Source organism: Pinus tabuliformis, chromosome 3_2, assembly GCF_031772625.1.
Source record: "Pinus tabuliformis cultivar Carrire ecotype Pingquan chromosome 3_2, CPIR1, whole genome shotgun sequence".
In the NCBI taxonomy this organism is placed as follows: domain Eukaryota; kingdom Viridiplantae; phylum Streptophyta; class Pinopsida; order Pinales; family Pinaceae; genus Pinus; species Pinus tabuliformis.
In genome coordinates, this window is record NC_142302.1 from 405316361 (window position 1) to 405338603 (window position 22243).

At 40.9% G+C, this 22243-nt stretch overlaps 1 protein-coding gene across 1 annotated transcript in view; it reads left to right on the forward strand.

Annotated features, from left to right (window-relative positions):
• Window positions 1-2206: 2206 nt before the first annotated feature.
• The window catches only part of LOC149181099 (hydroxycinnamoyl CoA quinate transferase-like), a 106706-nt gene continuing 86669 nt past the window's right edge, over window positions 2207-22243 (forward strand). The window contains exons 1-2 of the mRNA XM_089414086.1: window positions 2207-2212; window positions 2550-2717. Of these exons, the coding sequence (XP_089270212.1) occupies window positions 2207-2212; window positions 2550-2717 (174 nt within the window). The remainder of the gene's footprint in view (window positions 2213-2549; window positions 2718-22243) is intronic.

The following is a 22243-nucleotide window of genomic DNA, read 5'->3' on the forward strand; positions in this document are numbered from 1 at the left end:
AATTTGTATATCACCTGCAATTGGAATAAGATTAATTCTTCTTTCTTCAGGCATGGCTTCATTATGAAGGTAGAGTTCGCACAGCAGATGCTGGTCGCTTTCAGGGGCCTCCTTGAAGGTCTCAACAAATTTTTCTGAAGTCAGTACTTCATGTGGTCTACCATGTGCTATTGATTTAATTTGAAAGTAAGCTAGTCGTTCAGCAAGAAAAAGAGCGTAGTTTACAGAAGGTTTCCGTGTAACCATCAACTTTCGCACCAATGAAAACATCAGGGCTATCCGTTCCTTAGACTATCTGGCTTCCTTCTTATATTCCCTGTGCTCTTGCAGTAATTGCTCCAAGTTCTCCCAGTTAGTGTATACAAAGTTTTGCCATTGCAACTTATGCTGTTGTAATACTATATCTTGTTTCTCAGCATGTTCCTTCTTCCATCTGTTGAATTGTTCCAATGGGTCCCATGGCCGAGTCTGTGTCTTTTTAACAGAAGTAGTAGGTTTGGGCACTATTCCCTCTGTCTGTATGGCTGCCTCAGAGGAAATGCATTGGGGCATTATTTCTTCTGTCGGGATACTTACACCAGTAGTGTGCTGAGGCAGTGTCTCTTCTGCCGAAACAGCTGTATCAATAGTAGTATGCTCTGGCGATGTTTCCTCAGCTGGAATATCTGAGTCAATAGTCATGTGCTCTGGCAATGTTTCTTCTACTGGAATATCTGAATCAATAGTCATGTGCTCTGGCAATGTTTCTTCTGCTGGAATATCTGAATCAATAGTGGTGTGCTCTGGCAGTGTTTCTTCTGCCGAGATAGCTGCATCAGTCCCCAAAGGATGAGATATCTCTTGTTCGATTTCTTCTTCTTCTTCTTGCATCATAGGAGGTCCTACTGGTTCTTGTGGAGCAGTGGGGCATTCCTCTTGTGTTCCCTCTGTCATAATTGTCTCAGGGAGTGAAATTTCAACTACTTTATAGCCTGCATTCTGATAAATGATGCCACACTCTTTGCACATATATTCTATGCATGTCTCCCTGTTTTGCATTGAGGCTACTTGTGCTAATGTATGGAGATTGAGTTCTTTTTCAAAAGCCTCTCGAGCCATGGCTAACTCAGCTTTGTAAGCTTCTATTTCAGACTTCAGGAACTCATTTTCCTGCAGTAGAGATGCCATCGTATGTGGGCCTTGTATGCTAGTTGTTTCTGCTGGAATATTTTGCTGATGCACAGTGGTAGCTGGTTGTTGCACCACAATGGGTGCCTCTTGTGTTTCATCCATCGTGCCAGGAATGGATTCTTGTTCACCAGTAACTAGTTCTGATACCACAGTAAATAGTCCTCGTGCTCTATCAGGAATAAATCCTTGTTCCTCAGCAACTAGTTCTGAAACCACGGTGAGTGGTGCTTGTATTTCCTCTATCGGACCAGTCATGAATTCTTGCTTCTCAGTGACTAATGCTGGTACCACAGTGGGTGGTTCTTGTGTTTCATCCACCGGGTTAGGGATGGATTCCTGTGTTTCGGTCTCCAGTTCTGGTACCACAGTGGGTGGTTCTTGTGTTTCATCCACCGGGTTAGGAATGGATTCCTGTGTTTCAATCTCCAATTCTGATATTTCAATCTCGAGTTCTGGTATTTCCATCTCCAGTTCTGGTATTTCAGTCTCTAGTTCTGGCATTTCAGTTTCTGGGCATTTTCCACTATCATCTTGCTTGTTGTGTTCCTGTGCCTCAGTGACTGGTTCTTGTGGGACAGTCACTGGGCATTCTTCAGTATTGATCTGCTCTGTAAATTCTTCTGCCTCAGTGACTGGTTCTTGTGGGACAGTCACTGGGCATTTTTCACTAACAACCTGCTCTGTAATTTCTTCTGCCTCAGTGACTGGTTCTTGTGGAACAGTCACTGGGCATTCTTCACTAACAACTTGCTCTGTAAATTCTTCTGCCTCAGTGACTGGTTCTTGTGGAACAGTCACTGGGCATTTCCCATTATCGACCTGCTTGGTGTATTCTTCTTCCTCAGTGACTGGTTCTTGTGTTACAGTCACTAGGCGAGTGACTGGTTCTTGTGGAGCAGTCACTCCTTGATCCATAACCAATGTCGTATTATCCCGAGGCACTGATTTTTGTGTGACAGTGTCTTCGGACGAGGCCGGCTGGGGAGTTCGGGATGGGGATAAGGGTTTCAATGCAATAGTGGCAGGGTTAGGGAAAATGGAGGTAGATTCTGCCTCAACAGTCTTTGTCCTTTTTCTTTTTGGTAGGAAGGCAGCAAAATCGCTGCCTTTCCTTTTTCTTGAACGGGAGTGCTTTTTCTTCAGGACAGGGTTTTGCGGAGAGGTAGGAATTTTGGATGTGGACCTTGTCCGTGGTCTAGAACTTGTGACTACTGGGGTTTTCCTTTTTTTCTTAATGGGTGAAGAAGGGGGTGTTGGAGAATCGTCACTAGGGACAGGAATGGTAGAGGGTGTTAGCTCTGCTAACTGAGGCGAGCTCGGGGTTGGGTTGACGGGAGAATTCAGGGTTTCCTCCTGTTGTTCTTTATGAGGATTTTCAGACAATTGGGACGTTTTCTCTTGCTGAGGAGTTTCGGGTGGGGTTTGCAAAGGGACTTCAGGTGGTTGGGGAATTTCTGGTGGGGCTTGCAGAGGGACTTCAGGTAGTTGGGGAATTTCTGGTGGGGCTTGCAGAGGGACTTCAGGTGGGGCCTGCAAAGGAATTTCAGGTAGGGCCTGCAGAGGGGGATTTTGCTGAGCAAAACCCCTCTGTATTAGCAGCTGGCATAAGCGGTGATGGGTAAGGGATGTCATTGGAGATTTGGCTTGCTTACAATAATACGACATGTTTTTAATACAACCAAGCAGATAATAAGGGATATTAACCAATCTTCCATTCCTCAAATGATTCAGCAGAACAAAGTCATGGTTGTACACTACCTGATAACGCCCTTCGCATGTGAGGTAGTGTTTGACGAATTCTGCCACTGATGGCCATGGTTGAGGAAGTGAATGCAGACTGACCCCGCGGCCTCTAGGTTCCACTTGCTCGTCCGGGCGCAAAAAGTCTTGCTGCGCGTTAAGAACGACCGTCTTCCTGCTAAACCAGCGAATGCCCTCAGCTGGCAACCCTAATACCTGAACTATGTCATCCTCTGTCACTGAAATGCGAACCCCTCGGACCACTGAGAAATTGCCTTCAAAGTTCTGTGCGAATTCTAATACTTCTTCTGCGTTAAAATCTCCCAACCTTTCAAAATATACTGTCCACCCTGCTTGTTGGAAGATCTGATATGCTTCAGGAAAGAGCTGTAGAAGACTTATGGAGCCGGGCTCATTTCTAATGGCCGCCTTTCCCATGGCTAAAGCTCTGAGTTTTTCCGCAGAGGCACAATTCAGTATTCTCAGACCCTGATCAGACTTAGTTGTTGCAACAATGGCTGCGTAGTCTAAATGACGGCAAAAATGGATATGATAACAGGCGGCAGGTTGGTGCATGCGAAATAATCATTCCATTTTTGGAATTCCCCCCCCCTACGTATGGTATAATAATGATTGGACGTGGGGAGATATGCAATCATTATGAAATGAAATCCTCTCTTTTAATATGATTTAACCGAATTACATTAAAACCATATACCTTATACTTTACCTTTAATAATTCGAAGTGTCGGTTGCAATAGCCTTGAATGATCATAGAAGGGTCTGTGTAATTGATTCTGGTATATTGCAAATAATTTTCACCAAAAGGATCTGAAGTATGATCGTGAAGGACCAGAAAGCTTATATGTTGTCAAAGAGAGATGCTGCTTTGATAATAACAAGTTGCTGAGACTAATGTGTGAGCAATTGACAAATGAACGATACATTGCTGAAGCAGGTGTTTCATCAATCGGAGGAAATTGATAATATATTGCTGAAACAGGTGTTTCAGCAATGGGTAGAATCAATGATATGTTGCTGAAACAGGTATTTCAGCAACGGAAAAAGTTGGTGTTACGTTGCTGAAACAGGTGTTTCAGCAACGGGAAAAATTGGTGTTACGTTGTTGAAACAGGTGTTTCAGCAACGGGAAAAATCAGAAAATTGTGATAACTGACTTAGGTCTGTGAATGATAAGGGTTTATTTCAGCAGTAAGGGATGGGTAACACAGACTGAAGGAAGATATTTCGGGAGTGGTGGGAATGATAGAAGTAATGGAGGGATATTACTTTAGGGAAGAGAATAAAATGATGGGCGGAAGCTTCTTGATTTAAAGCTTCAGATCTTCTCATGATGAATCTGTCCTCCTTATTGCCTTTCCAGAATCTGCAAAATTCAATTGTAACATGCCAATCCTTGACAGGGATTATTAGTGCTAAATCTAATCTACTAATAAAAATATAGTGCAGAAAATTAAGTGCTGTGAGGAGCAGAAGACTCCCCTGGAAAAAGATAATGAATATCAGTCATGCAAGCAGTCTTGAAATCTTCTTTAGAAACAGGGCGCTCGTATAAACGGAGCCTATGGCCATTGACTAGTAGAGGTGTTTTAGCATCATCAATTGTTACAAGTCTTACCGTTCCGTTTGGAAAGACATCTTCTACTTCATACGGTCCAAGCCAACGTGTACGTAGCTTTCCCTGAAAATTTTCAAACCGAGAATCATACAGCAAGGCCCAATTACCTTTTTGGAACTGCTTGTGTTTGATAATTTTGTCATGCCATTTCATCCTTTGTTGCTGAATCATGTTTGTTTGGTGAATGGCATCCAATCTCTTTTCATCCAACTCCAAAAGTTGCTGCAATCTAGCTGTCTGCACATCATTCAACTCAAGATTAACAGCTAAGGCAGTCTTTAAAGTTTTAATTTCAAATTCCACAGGAAAAATAGCATTTTTACCATAAACCAATTCATAGGGAGAAAAACCGGTAGTGTTTCTCCAAGTAGTCCTGTAAGCCCATAATGCCTCAGGGAGCCTTTGGGACCAATCCTTTCGGTTGTCCTTCACTGTTTTAGTTAGAATGGCTTCTAAAACTTTGTTTGTGCTTTCCACCTGCCCATTGGCCTGGGGGTGGTATGGTGTGGTCATTCTATGTTGAATATGATATTTGTGAAGAGTAGATTTAAAACCATGAGAATTGAATGGAGGTCCTCCATCAGTAACTAGCTCTCTGGGGATTCCAAATCTAGTGAAAATATCTTCAAACAAGAAGGACAAAACAGCCTCTTCATTGGCTCTAATAAGTGCTTTGGCTTCCACCCACTTAGTCATATAGTCTGTGCAGACTAATATATAGGTTCTTTGATTGGATGGAGGGTTAATGGGTCCTATGAAGTCCAAGGCCTATCTTTCAAATGGTTCAGAAACTACCTGGGGGTTTAGTGGCATTTGGTCTCTATGATTGGGTTGACCCATTCTCTGGCAGCTATCACAAGCCCTTACATACTTCTTTGCATCCTTGAATAGTGAGGGCCAATAGTAACCCATCCTCAGAATTTTATGCGCTGTTCTTTTATCAGCAAAATGGCCTCCACAAGGGCCATCATGACAAGCTTTCAGTATGTCATACACTTCATCTTCTCTAATGCATCTTCGAATCTCCTGATCAAGCCCAGTATAGAAGAGACATCCGCTGATCCAGCTATACCTGGCACTTTGTTGAACAATTCTTCTCTTTTCCCTATATGACAGGTGTGCTGGTAGTTTTCCTGCAACCAAGTAGTTAGCAATATCTGCATACCATGGAGAATGAGCAGAAACTGCAAACAAATATTCGTCAGGAAAACTATCATCCACTGGAATATCATTATCAGTTTTTAACCGTGAAAGAAAATCAGCCACCACATTTTCTTTACCAGGCCGATCTATAATTGTAATATCAAATTCCTGCAATAGTAATAGCCATCTGGTAACTCTAGCATTTGTAACAGATTTGTTCATTAAGTATTTAATAGTTGAATGATCAGTGTGCACAAACGTAGGATAACCAGTAATATAGTGTCTGAATTTATTAATGGCATAGATTACTGCAAGGAACTCTTTCTCGGTAACTGTATAGTTAAGCTCAGCAGAGGTCATGTTCTTACTGATAAAGTATATAGCATAAGGAAGATGATTTTCCTCTTGTCCCAGGACTGCTCCAATAGCACTGTCTGAAGCATCAGAGGATATGTGAAATGGAAGATTCCAGTCAGGCCCCCTCAAAATAGGAGCAGTAGACAGTTGATGCTTCAGTTCTTCAAAAGCTTTTTGACAAGAACTAGTCCACTTGAATTCAGCATTTTTCATAAGCAATACAAACAGTGGAGAAGCTATTTTAGAGAAATCTTTAATAAATCTCCTATAATAACCAGCATGTCCTAAAAAACTTCTCACATCAGTTTGAGTTTTAGGAACAGGAAGATTCTGAATGACTAATATTTTAGATGGATCTACCTGAATACCTAGAGATGAAATAAAATGTCCAAGCACTATTCCCTCACTCATCATCATGTGACATTTTTCGGTACTTAAGGAAAGGTGGGCTTGAATACATCTTTCTAGTACTTTCTCAAGGTTTTGTAATCCCTCTTCAAAAGACACACCATAGGGGGTAAAATCATCCATAAATATTTCCATACAGTCATTCAGCATATCTGAGAAAATTCCTATAACAGCTCTTTGAAAGGTTGCTGGTGCATTGCATAATCCAAATGGGAGAACTCTATAGGCGAAAGTTCCCCAAGGACTGGTGAAAGTGGTCTTGTCTTGATCCTGGGGTGCAATTTTTATCTGATTATAACCACTGAATCCATCTAGAAAAGAGAAGAATTTCTTCCCTGCAAGACTGTCCAACACCTGATCAATGAACGGTAAGGGAAAGTGATCCTTTTGGGTAGCTTTGTTTAAAGCTCTATAGTCAACACATACCCTCCATTTCCCGTTTTTCTTAGGAACAATTACTAACGGGGAAACCCATTCACTGTCAGATATGGGGTATATAAACCCTGCATTAAGCAATTTTTGAAGTTCTTCTTTAACAATTTCTCGTAAATTAGGATTCATCCGTCTTTGGGGTTGACAAACAGGTCGGCATCCTTCTTTAATGTAAATTCTATGAGTACATAATTCCGAAGAAATACCTTTCATGTCCGTGTAATCCCAGGCAAATGCCTCCTTATATTTGTGTAATAACTTCATTAGCTGCCCTGTTTCAGTGTCTGTTAAATCAGGATTTATGTTTAATGTCTTACCGGGTTCAATTTCAACTGTTACGCTCTTAGATGGGATCGTGTTTAAAGTTTGAGATGAATCTTCAGGTTCAATCTTTTCTTGTATATCAGTTTCAAAAATTGCAGTCAATTGATTGTGTGTTTCAGCAATAACAGAAGAAGGTTCACAAATAAAATTATTGATTATTTCATCTTCTGTATTGTCTTTAAGAGTTAAAGCTTGTCCTATAGTTAGAATCGGCTGAACAGCATTATCATCATAATCCATCCATATAGAATCTTCATTATTAACTACTGGCGTGGCATGAGGATAAAGAGTTAACTGTTTTGTTTCATAACCATTAGAAATTGTCATTGAACTAGATCTGCAACTTATAAATGCATCAGCTGTGGCCAACCATGGCCTTCCTAGAATTAAGGGATGTCCCCCCAGCTTTGTTTTAGTTTGCAATACAACAAAATCAGCTGGATATTTCCAGGATTCAACTGAAATGAGCAGGTCTTCAACAACCCCTTCTGGCTTAATTGTGGAACGGTCCGCTAACTCTAAAATGGTGGGTGTATCTCTGATTGTGTTATTCAGCTGTAACAATTGTGAAGTTTCCAGAGTCATTATATTAATTGCTGCACCTAAATCTACCAAAACCCGGGGGATTACTGCTTTACCAATCTGAACTGTAACAGTAGGATGGCCAGGATCACCATATTTTACAGGAGAGGTTTTTCCGGACATTAATGCAGACAAGTCTCCCATCACATGTACTGTAAGGGGATCCTTGGTTTTCCTACCAGGTTTCTTCACACAAATATCCCTTAATGTTTTGGCATAAATTGGTACATCTTTTAATGCTTGTAAAAGTGGAATCTTAATATACAAATTTTGCAATTCCCCCATAAAATTAAAAGCAGGTGTTTCAGTTGTTTTGGTTAAAACCAAACGCTCGGGGAATGGAGGTTCTGTTGATTCAGCATTTTTGTTAGAAGGTGGTTGAGCTTCTTTTTGCTTTTCGGTTTCATTTTTATCTGAATCAGTTATATCATCAATAATAGGCTCTACTACTCTTCCAGATCTCAAATGAATATCATTACATTGCATAGTAGGGGATATAGACTGATTCTGAATTTCAATAACTTGCACAGCTTTATTGTTGGGGTTAGGATTTGGTTGCGCGGGTAGTTGGGGTCTCATTTGGTTGTTTGGTGGGGCATTTGATGGCAGAGAGAGTGATTGTTGGAATTGAGGCATCTGATTTGGGTATGGAAGTGATTGATTATTCCAACTTGGGTTCCAAGGATTGAAAGGAGGTGGTTGCTGTGGAGGCCAAGGAGTCCACATTGAAGGATCAACAAAGGGAGGGTTTTGCATTTGCATGGGCGGGAAACTCATTTGATTGAAAAGTGGATATTGCATTTGGTTGAAGGGGGGGTAGCCTGTTTGGCCAAAAGCAGAATAATTGTTCCAACGATTAAATGGCATACCAGAATTCGTACCTTGCCCTTTAGGTTGCCACTGTCTTCTTTGAGTTAGCAGGTAGACTTCTTCAGCTTCTTCCTCTGTTGGCTGCATCGCTGCTTTTATCCCCGGTAGAGATGGACATTGTTCTGTCTCATGATCTTTCTCACAAAGGGTGCAAACTGGTACTTTATCTCTTGGGCACTCCCTTAGTGGATGTTTATCTCTACATTTCGGGCAGTAGACAGCCAGAGTTGCTTCTGCCTCAGCCTGCTTCTTCTTAACCTGCAAAGTGTCAATCTGCGAAGCAAAAGAACTTAGCATTTCGGCTTTAAATTCTTCAAGCAAATTACCTATCTCTGCTCTTGTTGCTCCTCCATTGGCTGATTTCTGTACCCTTGAATAGGTGGAATCTCTTATTCTGTTTCTTGCAGCTCCCCTAGAACATCTTTTAGCAAGTTCACAAATCTCATCATATGATTCTTTAGATATATCTCCCTTAGCAAGCATATTTAACATATTTAAACAATCATCCCTTAACCCTCTAAGTAATATTGTTTTACGAATTTCCTTACTTATGTCTGGATGATCGGATCTCTGTATGTTGTATTGCAATCTTTCGATGTAGTCCTCCAAGCTTTCATCTGATTTTTGTGCCATATTGAATAATTCATCCTTCTTCTCTCTTGTCCGGCAGTAGTCCTGATATTTAAGCAAAAATTTTTGTTTCATTTGCTCCCATGTTGTGATTACCTGGCTCCCAAGGCTCATGAACCATCTCAAGGCATTCCCTTTTAAGGTGGCTGGAAACAGTTTCAACTTTTGAGCATTAGTAACATAATCATAGCTTCTGCATAAAATATCAAATTCAAAAAGAAACTCATCAGGATCCTCAGTAGATAAACCATGAAAGTTAGGTAGGGCAGACAATGGGATATTTTTCATTGTTCCTGCAGGAAGATCACTGATGGGAAATCCCAAGGTAGAAAGAGAATTTTCATCCCTTCTTTCTTCTTCAGGACCTGTACGTCCTCCTCCAAAGAGGAGATTATCATTGTTGTCTTCCATTGTTGGTCCTCCTACTGCACTTTCTCGATCGTCAGAATCCTCTATTGGTTCTTCAATATTTCCTACCGGTCGTCCAGCGCTTTCTACTATCTCCTCGATATGTTCTTCTATTCTGCTACTTTCCTCTGACTCTTCAGCGCTGACTGCTGGTTCTTCTGTATTTTCAGGACCCACAACTTCTTATGTATGTTCAGGACCCACAACTTCTTCTGTATGTTCAGGACCCACAACTTCTTCTGTTCTGTAATCTGACTGAGGGGAACGCTGAAATTTTGACTTTCGAGAACTCAGTCTTTGTGATGATTCAGCCTTTGATACGATTTCGTCAATAAACGTTTTTCGTCCTCCCCAGCCCTTGCCACCTGCGCGATTATTTTTCTTCTGGTTTCCTCGTCCTCTCATACAATCTGCACATTAGAAAAAAATAGATAAATGCTTTTTGAAATCTATAATTACCTTCCCCGGCAACGGCGCCAAAATGTTGGCCGCTCTAATTGTTTTCACAATTCGAGCTCCACATAAATTGTCAACCCGAGAAGGTCTTTTTATTCCAAAGGTAATAGCGCACTGGATATGCTCAATTTCAAAAGCAGTTCAATGTTGTAGTAAAAGAAAGTCACACACAATTGTTAAATTCAGCAATCTATCAATTCACAGTCTACTTAATTAAAGCTGAAGTCAATTAACTTATAGCAGACACGATTTCTCTGTTACAGCAAAAGGGAAATAAATGTATAAGAAAAGAAATCATTCAACTATAACAGGAACAGGACCCTATTCCTTGGTGGGAACTTCAGCACCTGCTGCTTGGCACTAATCACACTGCAAAAGTAGTAACCTTAAGAGGTCAAGACCCTATTCCCAGGAACAGGAATCTTCAGCACTTGGCCTCTCTGTTCTAATCACACTGCAAGTAAAAGAAAGCAATCAATGGAGCAAGACCCTATCCCTCTGTACAGGGATCTTCAGCACATGCTCTCATCATCCACTCGTGCAATCAATACATGTAGCGCTAAGAAACAGAGTATCACAAACCATGTAACTAGTGTTCAGCAACAAAACTAAATACAATGCGAATACATAGGAAATAAACAACTACAGGAATAAAGGGGTGGATCTTGTGAGGAAGGCGGGCCCTTTCCTTCTCACAAGATTCCCCAAGAGAAAGAATTAAACTAGAATGCTCAAAACAGGTCTTTATTCATCTGTCAAGAAACTGGTACATACAAAAAGGAGACTAGCTCCTGTCTCACACAATGCTGTTCTCAAAATTACCGTTCAATCCCTCTAATGATGATGTCTCCTCTTTTTAAAGAGGAGACATCATTTACAATTTTACACAAGAGCGGATATCTCGATTCTGTTCAAAACAAGACTATTCTGTTCTTTTTTTAAAAAGAGATACTGTTACAACCGAGACAACAGTCATGCTATCTTTACAATAATTCAGGTAACCGTATCTTCGGCCTGCTGCTATTATCCACAAAAAGTTCTTCAGAATCGCAAATTACGCATAACGGAATTTGCGTGCTTTGTCGGTTTCAGCAGCTGAGTTAACTGTTTCAGCATCGGGACCAGCTGTTTCAGCAACGGGACCAGCTGTTTCAGCAATGGGACCAGCTGTTTCAGCAACAGGACCAGCTGTTTCAGCAACGGGACCAGCTGTTTCAGCAACGTAGTCGGCTGTTCCCGCAACTCAGTCAGCTGTTTCAGCTACAGCCGCTCGTTCTCATCAAGGCATATAACTTTATCTGCGATCTTCAACTTATGTTAGCAACAATGCACTTCAATAATTGATAAAATATAAGAGTATTATGGAATTAAATGTAAGACAGATTAACCATATAATAAAGAGAAGGTTTCCATATACCTTAGGATATAGTGAATGAAAAAGACATTGGAGCTTATGGTTTTGAGAGTAAAATGATATCAAAATATATAACAAAATGGTACATATTGGAGTCCTAACACTAATAAAATAGACTAGAAATCCATTCACAATTTGTTGAGAAAAATGAATCCGATTGTATTAATTCAAATCAAAGAAGAACTTTACAACCTGTGCCTTGATGCTGTACAAGCTCCTCCAGGGTTTAACAAGAAGTCTCCTCTACTTTGACAAGTTTCACTCTCTTCCCAATGAAGCCAAAAGGTATGTGATCTCTCCTCTCAAGCTTAACTAGGAAGTCTCAATTCCACAAGCATTTACCCTCAAAAATGTTCAGCTTCTAACCTCTCTAGCAACTAGCCCAATGCCTTAATTTATAGTGCAATGGAGGGAAGTTACTAGGTCCTCCTTCAAAGGGATAAAGCCCTCCCTCAAAGGGATAGCTCCTCTCATCAAGGGATTAGCTCCTTCTCTTTTGGGATGCATGAACCACCTAAGAGCGAACCATCCATGTCAAAATTCCTTCTAGAATCATCTAGAATTAACCCAAAGTGAGTTTTTTAGAATAAACTTGTGCCTTTTTTACTTTCACAGGGGTCCGCACCCACTCCTTTAGAGACAGAGCAGGCATGTCCGCAAGTAATATGAACAGGGGGTGCGGGTCCACAGGAAACAGTGAGAGAAAGTGCAGAACCGGAACTTTATTGATTTTCAAAGGTCTTTTTCTCATTTTCAAAGCTTGACATGAAGAGCTGAGGTTTGAGACTTGCTTAGGAGGACAGTATGAATGATGATAGACCCATACTGACTGCAAATAGTCATGGTGACAATATTTTGTGTAACAGATTGCCCCCTAAAGTGCGAAGTCTGTAGTAGATGAGGATTTCGTTTATCATCTAGGAAGAGTGAAGTACTTTATCATTTCGAGGATCATCTTGTGGAGAGCCCAGTTGGAACCTGTAAAAACATTCAATGCAAAATATATATATGAGATCATATCATCGCTGAGGTATGCATTCCCATACTCAGATCAAAACTAACTAGAAAACTAACTACTGCTCTGATATAAGAATGATCTTGTAATACATCACAGATATAGACACATGTAGACATAGTATGGACACAACCATCTGTTTATGAATAGTCCACAGTATAATGAATACAAAATTCCTCGCAGCCTGGATGGCGGAAACTAGATACAGGGTCTTCATTTCTACTTCCCGAAATAGTACGATTCTATCCATGCGAATGAATGTGTTGAAGTCGAACATGGTAGAAACCACTTGATTACCAATCAATGATGTAAAGTGTTAACAACTGTGAGAGAAACCACCAGTAATGTCAATGGCTCTCAAAGTACTCAGTACAATCCATGAGATGTGAATAGATGTGTTGATGTCGAACATGTCACGGAATCCTTTGATCGAAGGTCAATGACGCAACCTATCGTCAAAGGCGAGAAACCTGCCATTGAGGCATGCAGATCCCAAGGTACTGATGATTTCTGGATCATCTTTCTAGATAATGAGCTGAAGTCGATAGAAAGCGATCCGTCGTAGGCAAGCCCACAACACGAAATCATAGATCAAGTTTGAAGAAATTTAGTTGCAAGGACTGACTCAGGGATGGTCAAGATGGATGACAGATATTTTTCAGATGAATGGCTTATTTTCACTGACCTCTTGAACACATAATGACACAGCAGATGGTTTGGTGACAATTGACCCAAAGTTAATACCCAGAAACCGGCTGAAGACTTTCAATGTGGTTTGATCAACTCTTAGGCAAAGGATTTCCCAACCCAGGTGAATAAACATGTCGTGTTCAAGAGTGGTTACAACGTATGACAAACAGACTCACTTTTCTCTCTTTTCCCCCACAATTTCTGGCAAGTACCTCTTTATTTTTGACAAGCTTGAGGAGGATAACATTTGCTTGATTATAATCTCATCCTTCGGATGAGTCCAACTTAGTTTAAATTCGAACCCTAAGAAGGAGTGGTCCGTTCCTGTTTGTAATTGAACAGGTCCTTTACTGTTAAATTTTAACGAGTCCAGTATAGGAGAAACTCGACGTTTTTCAATTTTAGAGAGTTTGAAAAAACTTAAGAAAACTCCATGGTTGTCCTTTTTCGTAAATTTGTGTCTCCCAAGCCCGAAAAAGTATAAAATAATACTTGATAGAACCACTTGATTATTACGACCAAGGAGTACTTTTTGTAATTAGTGCCTCTGATCCGAAAAATTAAAAAAAACGATCAACGACACATCGTTTTATAACCAATATCGAATTTGAAATGACAAAAATCCGGCAATATTTTCATGTTTTTAAAGTCAAAAAAAGAGTTGTAAGTGGACCGTCTTTTTAGTTCCATTTTAACGAGTTTAAAAAGAAAAACTCGGCGATCTTTTCGTATTTTAGGAGTTAGAAAAGAGCTTAAAGGTGACTCTAATGTTTTTTCGTCGAAAATGACTGATTTTGCCTGAGAAATCCGTTATCCTGAACAAAAACTCAAACATTACTCATACCTGTTTAAAATGGATAAAAATGCTGCAAAAGTTACCTTTCTAAAGTGAAACATAAACAAATTAACAACTCATTTATTCAAAAAAACTTATAAAAAGGGCTTTCGTAAATTCATTTTTACCGTTTGAGTTTTGGGTGAGAAAATAGAGCTTTTGGTAAAAAACTTCCCATGAAGATTGCGGAAAATCCGTCCGTTGGAATCGAACGCCGTCTCCTCCAGGTAATCCACATCATCCTACTCTTTAATTTCATCCGTTTCAAATTTGAATTTAGGTTTTAATTTCATTTTTTAGGAGCTTTTAGGTCAAAAAACCCGCGCGCAGAGGTCCGCAGGTATAACACAGGGGACCCGCGGACCCTGACTTTTTCGCACAAGGAAAAAAGTCAGGGGTCCGCACCTGCTCTTAAGGCAACGTGCGGACCCACGCATTGTCTCTAACAAAGAGGGTGTGTACCCCGCGCAAAGGTTTTTTAAACCTAACAAACTCAAATTTCACCCAAAAATTTCAATTTTACATATTCTAATTCGCCTTTTTTGTTGAATGTAGAGCATACATCATGCTTGATTGGCGAGAACGGGAGCATGAGGACGTAGATATCACCGCAATGAATCATCAACCTTCGATTGATGCATTGAAGGCATGCAGCTTATACAAATTCTGGGCCATACCTGGCATGAGGGCCCAGGTGGACTTTTTGCAGTGGCTGGTAGACAGGTGGAGCATACAGGACCAGTGCTTCTTCATTGGTGGCCACCAGCTCGAAATGGAGCCGGAAGACATATACTTTTTGACTGGTTTTCCTAAGAGGGGTGAACACTTGACTCTATTCGGGACTAGGCCAGGTGGCTAGTCTGTCGATAGCCTCCGGCTAGAGTTTTGCAACAACCAGACTAGAGACAAAGGGATAGATATCAAAACCATATCCCTTCCTGAACTCAAGGTAATCGCGTTTACTGTTACCAGGCTCTGTGGGAGCGTAGCACTACATGTAGCCACTGGATCCCAGATGCGGATGGCAGTTGACTGCTTTCGAGGCACCATCTTCAACTGGTGCGATGCTATGTTGGCTAATATAAAAGGCCAACTGACTAGAGCCAAGAACGGACAACTGAAGACCTTTGGATATGGTGCTTTAGTTGTGAGCTTTGGTCTGGAGAGGGTCCAAATATTGGTCCCACAGCACCTCACTGTTGGAGCTGGACTTCCTCGAGAGCCCAAATTGATGCGATGGGTTGCAGTTATGGCCCGTCAACCTGAGGAGGGGACAGAGGTCGTTCGATTCACACCTGAGTATTTCCATTGGTTGGAAAACTAGGTTTTTGCTATTCAGGACTTTCCTTACGCTGGGGTAGATTTTCGCGGTGACCTAGACATGGCTCTTCCACCAGGAGAGCAATGGGATGACTAAGGTAAAATCGTTTTCAACATTTTTCTGTGTTTAATTTTTTTTGTTTTTATCTCGTCCCAAAATTGATAGTAAAAGTTTCAAATGCAGATGTCGGTCCACGGTGACCAGCCGCTCTCCAGCCCTACGAGAGGAGACAACCAGCTGCAGCGGCACCAGCCCCACAGGACGAATTAGCAGAGACCTTGGCCGAATTGGAGAGCCATCTAGAGCATTTGACAGGAGACATTTCGGAGACTGGCATAGATGACATTCCTCTTCGACTACAGCGCTATGTGATTGGGGTCCCAGGACCTTTTAGGAGGTTCCTTTGTAAGGTGGCCCGTACAGTGGTTTCTTATCGAGATCATCACTAGTGATAGGATGATCGCCTATTGTAGACACATATGACATTTTTGCTTTTTGTACTATCATTTTTGCCGATCATAAGGTGTTTTTCAACCTATGATCGAGGACGATGTATATTTTGACACACTCCTATATTATACTATATCACTATTACCGACTTATCTTGTAAAACATGTTATGGAATGTTTTTAAATTTACTTGTATGATTATTGCAAATGTCTACTTAACATTCGAGAAGAAATTGCATCTGCTAATGTATTTAAATATCTTGGAATATGCTGATACTCAATATAATCAAATTCACGTTCCAAGAGACGCACTCTCAAAAATAATCTCAATAACACTGGATTTCTAATGGCGTATACTCTATTAAGTTGTAATACAACGAGTTTAGAATCTAACCTCACTATCAAACTCCGAATCCCAAATGAAATAGATTCAGATAATAACTCAATCACTGCACTATACTCGGCAATGTTGTTTGTTGTTTGACTGAGGCTTACCCCATGCATAGATACCAACTCGTCAAAGGGCGAATAGATAACCCAAGCTACGGAAGAAATGTTCCTTGTATTACGACAAGCACCATCAGCAAAACCAATGTATGTTTGGAGAGGCGTCGACATCTTCAATATCAAAAGTAAAACCAAGATAAGCAGGAATAATGACGAAAAACACTCTCTAAGCTAAGCACACTTTTTAAACTAAAAACACATCAGCTAGAAAGAAAACTAACCTAACTAAAAATCTCCACACCCATTTTTAAGCATAATACCTCTTCAGGTAAAGACCATTTCTGGGTTTACCTAAAGAGACCCCGTCCAAGTCTACCAATTCATAGGCCCCTTTTGCCAACTTTCGCTTGACAACATAAGGACCATGCCACATAGGTATGAATTTTCCAGCACATAATTTATCATTTTCTTGATCGTACAATAATACTAGGTCCCTTTCCGAAAAATTTTGAGGGGTAACATTTTGATCATACTGAGCTTTAATACGTTTGGCATGAGTTTCGATTGCCAATGCAGCATCATGTCGATTCTCATCTAGCTGATCCAAGTATAACAAATGTTTTTCCTCTTCAGAAGTGGCTGGAAGTAACTCGATGGCCATTTGCAATGACGAGATTTCGCATTCAATGGGTAACACAGCTTCCAGACCATAAACTAGTTGGAAAGGAGTGAACCCTGTTGACGTTTTTACTGAGGTTCGATGCACCCAAAGCACTGAAAATAGCATGTTATGCCAATTCGACCTATGAATCCCAATGATTCGTCGGATCATGATGACTAGAACTTTTTTGATGGCTTCAACTAGACCATTAGCTTGTGGATACTATGGAGTTGAACTATCGTGACGCAAGCCAAGCTGGTCTATAAGTTCAGTCATCATAACGTTTTGAAAATGATGCCCATGATCAGTGATAATCGCTTGTGGAACACCAAACCTAGCAATTATATGATTGAACACGAAAATCGCAGATATTTTACCGTCTGCCTCCAATGTAGGCATCGCCTTGGCCCACTTGGTAAAATAATCTACCGCAAGGATGATATACGCATTCCCCCCAGCCGAGTGAGGATTACATGTAATAAAATTGATACCCCATTTTGCAAACGGACCAACGACAATTATAGGGTGGAGAGGAGCAGGTGGAGCATGCATCTTTCGATCAAAAATTTGGCAGTTGTGGCATTTTCGAACCGCATTAATACAATCTTTAAACAAAGACGGCCAGAAGTAGCCAGTGCGCAACATCTTTTGGGTTGTGGCATACCCAGACATATGACCGCCACATGCTCCAGAGTGACAGTCATTCAGAACCCTTTTAGCTTCCTCATGAGTTAACCAACGTCTAAAAACAGAATCCGCCCCACGACGATAAAGAGTATCTCCAATAATTCTAAATTGTTGGGACTGGAATCGTATTTTCCGATGTTCTGACCTTGAAATTTCTGGCCGAAAGGATTGGGTCTGGAGATAAACGATGATATCCCCATACCATGGATCTAAAGTGCTGATTAGAAACAAAGATTCGTCTGCAATGGGCTCCTCCGCCACAGTTTCCGTGTCAGCACGTGGGAAGTCACACATTAACTCCGCAAAAACTAAAGATTTCTTCGACTTAGACTTTTCAAATTCCAGGTCGAACTCCTGTAGGATCACAATCCATTTGGAGTACTCGCCCCCTAGCAATTGCTTGGTTAAAATATAGATCATAGGGTTGCAATCAGAAATTATTGTAGTCTTGCACAGTAAAATGTAATGACGAAAACGTTGGACAGCTTGAACAGCTGCCAATGCCAATTTCTCCACTTGTGAGTATTTTAGCTCAGTTGGATTTAAAGTTCGACTAAGGTAATATATCACATGTTCAGTACCGAACTCATCTTCCTAAACTAACACCATTCCAATGGTGGAATGGGAGGCGGCGAGATACAAGAAGTAGTCCTGGTTGTAGTTGGGAGGATGCAATAACGGTGCATGGGTCAACGCGTGTTTTAGTGCATCAAAAGATTTATCAGCTATCTCATCCCAAAAGAATGGAGTATTCTGTTTCAACAACTGGGTAAAACCCTTTGTGATCTTGGCGTAGTTAGGAATGAATCGACGTAAAAAGTTTGCTTTCCCCTGCAAACTTTGGAGTTGGTGAAGACTCGAAGGAGGAGGAAATTTGACAATAGCTTCAACCTTCGAGGGATCGACGCGAATGCCAGCTTTCGAAACAACAAACCCCAGTAACCGACCTGTTTCTATACAGAAAACACACTTGTGTGGATTCAACCTAATTCAATAATGCCTACACCTCATAAAGATTGCTCGTAAACGGATGAGATGATCAGCTCGATGTAATGAATGAGCAGGTAAATCATCGAGATAGGGTTGCACAATGTGCTTGATGTCATGAAATGCATAAGACATGGCCCTTTGAAAAGTTGCCCCGGTGTTCTTGAGCCCAAAAGGTAATTTGCAATAAGAAAATGTCCCCCATGGACAAATGAAAGCCATTTTTGGTTGATCAACAAGTAGAATATTGATTTGATTGTATCCAGAAAAACCATCCATGAAGGAGAATATTTCACTGCCGGCACAATCATCAATGATTTGATCGATATAGGGAGTTGGGTAATTGTCCTTTGGACAGGCTCGATTAATGTCCCTATAATCGATACATATTCTTATGGTCCCTTGCTTTTTATTAACAGGAACAATATTCGATACCCAATCCATTAACGGAATCGGATAAATGAAACCTGCTTTGAGTAATTTTTCAACTTTTGCTTTAATAGCAGCAGCTTTTCGCGGGTGGATCTGACGCAAACATTTCCGGACGGGTTTAGCATCCGGGTAAGTTTTGATTTCATGAACAACAATTGCGGGGTCAATTCCTGGCATTTCCTCATATGACCAGGTGAACACGTCGTGGAATTCTTGAAATAGGGCCTTATATGTTTGAATTTCATCTTCCGTACACGAGGCACCTATATGAATGTTCTCAATAATTCCAAGCTTAACCGAAATATCAATAGGAACAGTTCGAGAAATGTTTCCCAAATTTAACTCTGAATCAGGATTTTTCATTGGATTCTGAGGTTCCTTGACATACTCAGTCGTAAAAATAGATGAAAAATCATTTTCAAAACAATCACTCTCGGGCAAAAATGAAGATCTATGATGAAGATCTTCCCATGGTAAATCATCGACACATAAGATTTCACGAATTTTCTCATCAGTGTGAACAAGTTTAGAAAACGTTGTTGAATTCGAGTTTGATGTTGAAAGTGATTTCTCATGGACCACATTCATTAAGTCAATTTTGGTTGAAGAAGGGTCGGAAAACGACTGCACGCCCTGATACACAATTTCATATGGACTCAAAGGCATAACATCACCAAATGAGTCTATCTCATATTCGGAAGGTATGATCCAAGGATCGTCATAAAAAATGGTGTCTGACGAAATCATATGAATGGTTGCAGTAGAAGACGATGCGTTAATAGGAGGAAAAGGAAAAGTTCCCAGTAAACCAGAGTCTTTAACTAGTCCTACTCCAACATCCTTATACGGGATAGTTGTGTTGTTGACATGCTGAATACTTTCAAAAGAGGCTGGGTCGAACGAAAAGTAAGTCAACTAGTCTATAGTTATGATCTTTCCATTATGAGGGAAATTTATAAGCCGAAAGACCGATGAAACGACAGCTGTCATGGCGTAAGACCAACTACGACCCAAGAGAAGGTTGTAATCTAGAGGGGCATCAACCACCTCCACATCTAGATTAACAGTTTTGCCTTCAACCCCTATAGGTAAATCCTATAGAATTCCAAAAGGATGAAACCCACGGCCATCAAAGGCCTTTAGAATCGTCGGGGATTGATTTAGCGAAGGAGAACCAAGCGATCTCCAACACTGTATCGACATAATACACGTTGAGGCTCCCTCATCAATCACAGTCCTATAACAAGGTCTGTTTTTTACTAACACTGGGATCTGGAAAGCCATTTGATGAGGTAAGCGCGGTGTACTATTTTCTAGATCTAAAATTATAAAGTTCGAGTCCTGAACATCAACAGCTCCTATAGCCGACAACAGTAATTTACATTGTGCTGGACATGATTGCAGAACTTCCAAAGCCGACATTGCTGAAGGTGAAACAACTAAATCTTCAACAATGTTATAGTTCTGAGCCACTCTCGCATGTGGATTGAAAGCTGACTTTCGAAGTATACCCTTGGCGGGCGGTTTGATTGCTAAGTCTGGGTTAGGCTTCTCGATCTATAGTGGAGCGGAACCGGGAGCTGAAGTTGATGGGTCCGAATGAGAAGATTCTGCTTCTTTACCATCAACAGGACTTTTACTTCCATAATCTTGCGATTGAGTCACAATCCTATCATGGGACATCATCATTATGGGTTCCTCGGAGGCATTTGAGGAAGAACCTATCATCTTACTATCTTGACTTGGAAAAGGATGCTTCAAAACAGCAGGCGTTTGGGAACCTTTGACAATTTTCACAACCTCTGCATGATGAGGGCAGTCTCTTGTAAAATGTTCTTCGTCACAAATGAGACAAGGATAACGAGGTTTGCCTTTCTCATCACTTGATTCTGCTTTTTCTGGTTTCTCTTTCGAATTTTTATCTGTTTTATTTTTCTTCTTCCCTTTCTTCTTACCGCCAGATTTTGATTTGGTTGTAGATGACTCTACAACATGAATATCGAAGGAAATTTCCGCAAAAGAATCTCCTATCGGGGAATCTGGCAAGGTTATGATAGGAGAAGATTTCTTGGAAGATTTCTTCTTACTTTTGGTATTAACCGTACCAATCATACCATCAGCGGCATGAGACGCTGAAGGAGCTGCAGCGATTTGATTTTGCTTAGGAAGATCGGGGATTTTCTCATGTAACATACCTGAATGGGTATAAACTAAGTCAAGGTATTGTGCTTGAGCAATTACTTGCTCCTCAGTAACGACTTCGGCCTTAGCTACATCCTCAGTGATCTTCAGCAGTAAAGATTTTACAAACCATTCGGCTAAGATCTGATCCGGGATAAAAACTTTCACTAAACGCCGTCGACGTCTCCATTCATGAATGTGATCTGAAATATAAGTGGACTTTGACTGCTTTAATGAAGTCAATAGTTCCGTGCCATTGTCATATCTGACTGGCAACTGAAAATGAGTTAAAAACGAAGTAGCTAGCTGACTAAAGTTACAAAAAGTGGATCGCGGTAACTCAATGTACCACTTGGCCGCAAGACCAATTAGAGTGCACTAGAAAAGCATTAAACATATTGAATCATCTGAAATGGAATTAGACGCACACCAGAGGTGATAAGTCATCACATGGTTCGACGGGTCCTCTCCTGATTTTCCTTCAAACTTAGGAATATCACTAGGCAACTTATTCAGCATTGGCGGCCAAAACGGAAGATAGTTAATTGGATCGTTTGTAAGGCGCGACAAGTCAGGCAAGTCCAAAGTTGCAATAAACAGTAACTGACGATTAGGGTCCCTAAAACTCTGGGTCATGAGACCAACCCCGGGAGGAGGATATCCAGGATAACTAGGAATTGGAATTGCATTTGGGATATTATATCCTCCCGGACAACCAGGATTAACCGAACCGTACTGGGGTTGTTGAGGTTGTTGATATGTATACCCAGGGTATGGTTGATACTGATAGACTGGCTACTGCACAACAGGACCGAATTGGTACTGTCCCTGGTACGGTTGATAAGTAAATTGAGGTTGAATTGTGACAACCGTACTTGAACCAGGTTGTCCTACAGGCATTACCGAAGTTTGAATTGTGGATCCAAACTGAGGTAAAGATGTCTGAGGAGTTGATACATGAACAG